This window comes from Mchenga conophoros, linkage group LG23 (genome assembly GCF_057382185.1).
Source record: "Mchenga conophoros isolate Kocher_MC1m ecotype Shallow Benthic linkage group LG23, M_conophoros_male_GT1.1, whole genome shotgun sequence".
NCBI lineage: Eukaryota > Metazoa > Chordata > Actinopteri > Cichliformes > Cichlidae > Mchenga > Mchenga conophoros.
The window spans coordinates 24,159,160-24,166,415 of NC_140547.1; the positions used below are offsets into that span (position 1 = coordinate 24,159,160).

A 7,256-nucleotide genomic window follows, 5' to 3' on the forward strand; every position below is an offset into this window, starting at 1 on the left:
ATTTCAATTTGCAAACTCAAAGTGAAAAAAGAAAGATGCTGCATACATTTTATGTCAGCAACATATCCATCTTCTAGTAATATTATTGATTATTGTGTGACTTATTCATATATATTTATATATATTAGGTTTTATTTTGGAGACAGTGGACCGCATCTTGACAACGTGGTGAATGGTGGTGCACAACCTCTGGGATACATTCTCCTCCATTTAGTACTTCGTGGTTATAGCACATACAACAATGCTGCAGGGAGGACAATAAAACAAACCAAAAAAATCCCAGATGGTTCTTTTTCACAGCTCTGTCCACACAGCATAATATTTCAGAGGCCACCAAGCGGATTCTGATTCAATGTGTTAAAACTGAAAGAAAATAAAAGGGAAAATGTGCAAAAATAACAGAAATAAAGATTTAAACTTTAGAGCATTTAACATGACAAACTAATTGTTATGAAAAATTATGAAACATTACCAAAAAGAGAGGGAATATTTATATTATATACACATATATAAATATCATTTTGGTTATAACAGACTTTTGAACCTTACATTGTTTTTTGGCCACACGGGGGTGCTATAGCATTTATTTACCTGATTATTAAGAAACAGTCATATCAAAGCATTATTCAAGCTTTAAATTCACATTTGTTTTTATTACATTTAGTTGGCTAAAAAAATGCCAATTTTAATGGCATTTCAAAAGGATTCTTTTACAACAGAGAGTCTATAATGTTTTTATGCTTTAAATCCCTGTTTGCTAGATTTAACTTTGCATATGACCACCCAGCCTGATGTTCATGCAGACATGGTCAAGGTGACCTGCTGAAGATAACACTGAGCATCAGAATGAGGAAGAAAGGTGATTTAAGTGACTCTATATGTAGCATGGTTGTGACAGATGGGATACAGCAGCTGAGCATCGTTTAAACACCACAGCCTACCTGAGTATATTTACTGACCATGTCCATCCCTTTATGACCACAGTGCACCATCTTCTGATCATCTTCATCATCTCAAACTGTTTATTTTAATACAACAAATGAGATCACTGCACTCAAATATTTCCATTTCTGGCTCTGTGTGATTCTTTTTTAAAAACAGACATCCATAACATGGTCATCTGTGGCATACAGCTCTGTTTGTGAGCACAGATGTCCTGCACACTTGATGTTTAAACCTTCCATTTGAGAGGGCAGCCAACAAGAAGAAAGTTGTCTGAAAGGAAGAGGAGCGGAAGTACCTGAGTGGCTCCACTAAGGCTGAGCATCAGATAAATAAGGATTATTTTGAACTGTTAATCATGCAAAGCTCTTCTAGTAGAGTCTAAAATTAAAATATGGAGCTGGAAAGTTGTTGAACACCAAACTAATCATCAGTTACATTTATTGTTATTTTACTAACAGTACTTATATATGTCACATGATTATTTTTCACACTGTGGTGACACTTTCCCACTTTAAATGTTGGGTGCAGGTTTATTTACATTTTGCTCTCAGCTGTGAACATTGTCGTGTCTGGACTGCACTTACGCCATGATGCTGGATAAGGGAAACAGCTCAGCCAATAAGTACGAAAGGTAGCTGAATATGAAGACAAAGAGGGGCTCAATCAGGCGGATGCTGTGGGTGAAACGTGACGACCGCAGCCACTAATCCAAACAGAAGGCCAAATAAGACCCCGCCCTTTGTGTGATTGCAGCCAATCCCCAACTCTCTGTGAATCGTACTCATGGCCCTTGATCAGTGGTCTTTGATCACAGTGTTTTGATCAGTGGTGGTTAATCAATGGTCATGAGAATCTGCATATTAATGATCAAGGAACTGACCTCCCAGCCCATTCGTTCATTCAGTGGTGCTGGTTTAAGTCATTATGCAAATGTACTGTTTATAAGGTTGGAAACCTGCAGTCAGCTGAGACTGAAGAAGTCACTTGGATGAGCGACGAAACATTTCTCCCACTGAAAACGCTACGTCCAGATGAACAGAATCAACTTTTTGTGATTTACTTACCTGGATGATTGAGCATGCATCAAGAAGATATTCATGTTGTCTTACTATTCATATTTTATTCCAGCACAGTTGGTGTGGATCACCGACAAGTTCAACGACAATAAGGGGCTATTCAACTGTTGTTCTGTTTTTCTACTGTTGCAGTTGGAGTCTCCGTCCACTTGGGGCCACAGTTGCCCGTCTGAACCTGCTGACTCTGCACTAGAAGAAATTCCACCGCACCCGGAAGCGCTCTCCGTTCGGCAGCTATTCTGCTATTCATTCAGGCTGCAGCGATTTCATTCAGCCGTTGTTGATCTCTCCGCTTGTGTCGGGCGCCTCATTTACTTCTCCGTGGACAGATTGAAGGAGAGCGAGCATGGCTGGTCGGCTACCGGCTTGTGTTGTTGACTGCGGTACGGGGTGAGTAGGAGCACAATAAAAGGCTAGTTAGCGTTAGCTTGCTTTTCATTGACCACCTAAGCGACTGTCAAACTTCAGCTAACGCCCTATTCAGCCTTCAGGCTGGGGGCTTTTGCTCAGCGCCTCTCTGTTATTCTGAGTTCGTCGGTGAAGTCGGCGTTAATGCCACAAATCCAGCCAAAGTTTCCAGCTGCTTTATTTTGAAGGCTTTTTGTTCTTCCCTCAGCTTTGTCATTGCTGTTAGCTGCTGCTAGCCGCTGAAGCTAATGTTACTTCCTGGAGAAAGCAGCCCTCATATTACACACTTACGTTCGCTCAAGCCTGGAGAAAGTGTCTTATATCCCTGATTGTGTTCCCTTTTAGGTACACGAAGCTCGGATATGCAGGAAACACAGAGCCACAGTTCATCATGCCTTCATGTAAGTAAACAGACCCCCCCGCCCCTCAAAAAAACAGAACAAAAAACAAAACCACTAAAGACCTAAAACTAGTTTAAACACAAGGCAATGTCGAACATGTGGATTTATTTACGTGCTGGGATGCTGTTAGAGAGCATATTTATTATTAAACTGCATTATTGGTTAAGTTGCATAAACACCAGCAGTTTAATGTGGATTGCCTCTGTGTGGTTTAATGCAGGTTAACAGTTTCAGGCCGACTTCCTTTCACCCTAGAGATGTACCAGAGCAGTTAAACTGGTTTCCGTAAGGCTGGTATCATATTGGAACAATATTTTCTTATCAACTCACGCACAGCAGGTTTTTCCTGGCTCATAATGTAAATTCTAGTAGGGAGGGACTGTGGTTGTAAGCATGATTGGTCTGCATATATTTAAGGGAGTGGGTTAGACGTACCTCACAGATCACAAGTTGGACAAAGGATGTTTAATACCAAGACCTCAGAGCACATCCATGGATGCGGTGAAGGAGAACATGCAGCTGATCTGCTGTGGTGACCTCATGAGTGTGCGACGCCATCAAACTCTGAGCAACTATTTAGACAGGAAACAGCTGTCCTGTTTCCACTCGTGTGACTGAGTGTCTAAAATATCTTTGCCAAGCTAATTGTGTCCAGTGTTGGATGATTTTTTTGTTTTTTCTTGAGCCGATTGAATCTAAGTTTGCTCGACTAATGTTATCTCAGGATGTAAGTGCATGATCAATCCTGTTGTTCATAGTTATTTAATAAAATATATTTGGTACTGTGCTGTACCAAATTTTTGTTTTTCTTCCACCCGTAGTATTTACAGTTTACATCGTTTGTCTGCAGGTATTGCGATCAAAGAATCGGCCAAGGTCGGAGACCAGGCCCAGCGCAGGATGATGAAGGGAGTCGATGATTTGGATTTTTTCATCGGGGACGAAGCCATCGATAAACCGTCGTATGCAACGAAGGTGAGATAGACGCCGACGTGGGGGCCGAGTCAGATTTGTGTTTGAGGATCGATATTAATGCTGTTTTTCTCTCTTTGCGTCCACAGTGGCCCATCCGTCACGGGATTGTGGAAGACTGGGACCTGATGGAAAGGTTTATGGAGCAGATCATCTTCAAGTATCTGCGGGCAGAACCTGAAGATCATTACTTCCTTTTGGTAAGACCAGAGCACTGTGGGTTAATGGTAGTTAGAGCTAAGCAGCAGGCAGGGCCCTTCCTCTGTTTTTTCTTGTCTACACCAAACACAAACTTCTGTTAACTGTGGCCTAGAGGGCAAAACACAGATGTTCTCAAAAGTATATTTGTGGGATCAAATTGTCTCAGTGTTGTGAAACTGGTGCGACCTAAATAATATAATAATTCCTTTTGTTCCTATTGGTCGTTTACCATTACATGTCATTACATTACAGTTGAGTCCCTCTGGGCGTGGTTATTATAGTGACACGGCTTGAAGTACTGTGACGTCATTTGTATGCGACACAATCACAACAAAAATCGCCTCAAAGCACTTCATATTGTAAGGTAGATCCTACAGTAATAGAACAGAGTAAACCCCTACAATCATATAACCCTGTGAGGAAACACTTTGGCGACAGTAAAAAGGAAAAGCTCATTTTTAACAGGAAGAAACCTCCAGCAGAATCAGGCTCAGGGATGTGCAGCCAGCTGCTGTGACTGGTTGAGGGTGACGGAGGAAGGTGGGACAAAAGACATGCTGTGGGAGAGAGCCAAAGAATAACAATAACTAATGATTAAATGCAGAGAGGTCTATTAACACATAGTGAGAAAGCTTCCCCAGCAGCCTACACCTACTGCAGCATAACTAAGGGAGGATTCAGGGTAGGGCTGCCACAAACGATTATTTTGATAGTCGACTAGTCACCGATTATTTTTGCGATTAGTCGACTAATCAGATCATCATCCATTGGACGTAAAACTACAGCTTATTGCACCAGCAGCATCTGCTCTTATATAACTATCATTAGCTTACAGCTTTAAGTGTTTAAGGTCTGTGCTAACTAAAAATAAAGACAAGATGATAGTTTATTAAATTTTAATGAAATTTGCAGATTGTTTCGGTGAAGTTTAATAAACTCCTTGCTATCTAAAATATAACAGGACACTGGAGTATATTCTGGAGCATCTCACACTTCTGATAATCAGTTGTCTGCTTGACGTTTATTCAGCTGTGTAAAAACTATAACTTTAATCTCAGACAAACTGATTTACTCAGGAACAAATAAAATACAAAAAAAAAAGCCAAACAATAACATTTTAAGTTATCTAAGTGACTCATATATATTTAACCTGAGTAGCGAAAGACAGCGGTGGGTTTGAAAACGATTTGCGGGGAGTCCGGTGTTCTCACGGCGCTAGTGAGCCTAGCCCCCGGCTCGCTAACGAGCTAGTGGGTAACAGATGTCTCCGAAAACGTCGGAGCGCTTTAGAAAAAATGTGGTGTCCTGATAAACTGAGCAGATATTTGAAGTTTACACAGCTACATTCTCGCCTGAAAATATGTTAAACGTTTATTTTGTGACCCAGAAAGAATAATAAGAGTAACATTAAAACTAACTAGCTGCCGCCATTGTTGGAAACTGCGCTGGGCCGCGCTATGAATTCTGGGACACAGCTGCTCCTTCTTCTTCTTCTTCGGGGTTTAACGGCAGCTGGCATCCTTGTACATGCAGTGCTGCCATCTTCTGTTTCAGTCCGTTATTACACTCTTAAATCCTGCCACTTATTCCTGCGTCTTTTGTGATCTTACAAAGCTTCAAACGACGCGTCGACTATTAAATCAGTCGTCGACGATTTTGATAGTCGACGTAATCGTGACTAGTCGACAAATCGTGGCAGCCCTAACTATATGCTTCAGCAAAAAGGAAAGTTTTAAGCCTAACCTAAGAGTAGAGAAAGTGTCTGTCTCCCGAATCCAAACTGGAAGCTGGTTCCACAGAAGAGGGGCCTGAAAACTGAAGGCTCTCCCTCCCATTCTACTTTTAAATACTCTAGGAACAACAAGTAGGCCTGCAGAGCGAGAGCGAAGTGCTCTAATAGGGTGATATGGTACTACAAGGTCATTAAGATCAGATGGGGCCTGATTATTTAAGACCTTGTATGTGAGGAGCAGGATTTTGAATTCAATTCTGGATTTAACAGGAAGGCAATGAAGGGAAGCCAAAACAGGAGAAATCTGCTCTCTCTTTCTAGTCCCTGTCAGCACTCTTGCTGCAGCAACATAACAGTGGACAGACTCTGGGACCACATTGTGGGTTTGTGTGGAGCCATTTCAGTTTTGATTTTCATGAGGAAGACGGACTTCATAACTGATCGAGAGACGCCACTAACTGGCCAATCGGTGGCATTTAGTATGTTGACATCACATTTTCGGATCACTTGGAGCCCCTGCCTGAACGGACACTAAAAAAGTAATTGGTACCAGCTGCTACCGCCTAATGCAGGGGACTGGTGCAGGGACACCAGTCCACGAGGGCCGGTGTCCCTGCAGGTTTTAGATCTCACCCTGGGTCAACACACCTGAATCACATGATTAGTTCATTATCAGGCCTCTGGAGAACTTCAAGACATGTTGAGGAGGTAATTTAAATCAGCTGTGATGGTTCAAGGACACATCTAAAACCTGCAGGGACATCGGCCCTCGTGGACTGGGATTGGGGACCCCTGGCCTAATGAAAGTCGAGCTGTGCCGAGTAACCATCAAACCATCTCAGCCTCGCCTCTCTAATCTGTCAGACGTGTCCGCTCCTCTGCAGAGAGTTTGTTTTCAATACAAACTGCTAGGGAATCAAGAGTACAACAAAAATAGCAACGACCGTCTCGTGTGAACGATCAGCCTAAAATCTTCTGTCTTCCCTTTTCAGACAGAGCCTCCCCTCAACACACCAGAAAACAGAGAGTACACAGCAGAGATCATGTTCGAGTCCTTCAATGTCCCCGGCCTCTACATTGCTGTTCAGGTAAGACTGCTGCAAAGGCTTTTCTGAGTTTTGGAAACAAATCCCTAAAAGTTCAAACCCAGCACTCACAGCTGGTTCAAACACTGAGCTCAGACGTGAGAGCTGCGTGCGTATAATTAGATTTGTGTGTTTGACTGAGAATGTGATTCCGAGGATGTTTTATGGGGAAATGCGGGTTTTCACTTCTTCTTTTTCAAGGTTTCACAGTTTGTTTGGGTTGTTCTTACTTCATATAAATGCACATGAGTGTCCTGAGCGTAAACCTATGTTTCATGATTTTTTTTTTCTTCTTCCCCAGGCTGTCCTGGCGCTGGCTGCCTCCTGGACATCCAGACAGGTGGGAGAACGAACGCTGACGGGGACGGTGATCGACAGCGGAGACGGGGTCACGCACGTCATCCCGGTGGTCGGTGTCGCGTCTTTTTTGTGATTA

The 7,256-nt window shown here is 42.5% G+C and overlaps 1 protein-coding gene across 1 annotated transcript in view; it reads left to right on the top strand.

The window, feature by feature from the left end:
* The first annotated feature begins 2,202 nt into the window (after positions 1-2,202).
* Positions 2,203-7,256, top strand: part of LOC146547270 (actin-related protein 3) — a 17,523-nt gene continuing 12,469 nt past the window's right edge. Inside the window, exons 1-6 of the mRNA XM_085264882.1 lie at positions 2,203-2,411; positions 2,775-2,830; positions 3,681-3,805; positions 3,892-4,002; positions 6,728-6,823; positions 7,122-7,229. Of these exons, the coding sequence (XP_085121008.1) occupies positions 2,368-2,411; positions 2,775-2,830; positions 3,681-3,805; positions 3,892-4,002; positions 6,728-6,823; positions 7,122-7,229 (540 nt within the window). The 5' untranslated portion in view covers positions 2,203-2,367. The remainder of the gene's footprint in view (positions 2,412-2,774; positions 2,831-3,680; positions 3,806-3,891; positions 4,003-6,727; positions 6,824-7,121; positions 7,230-7,256) is intronic.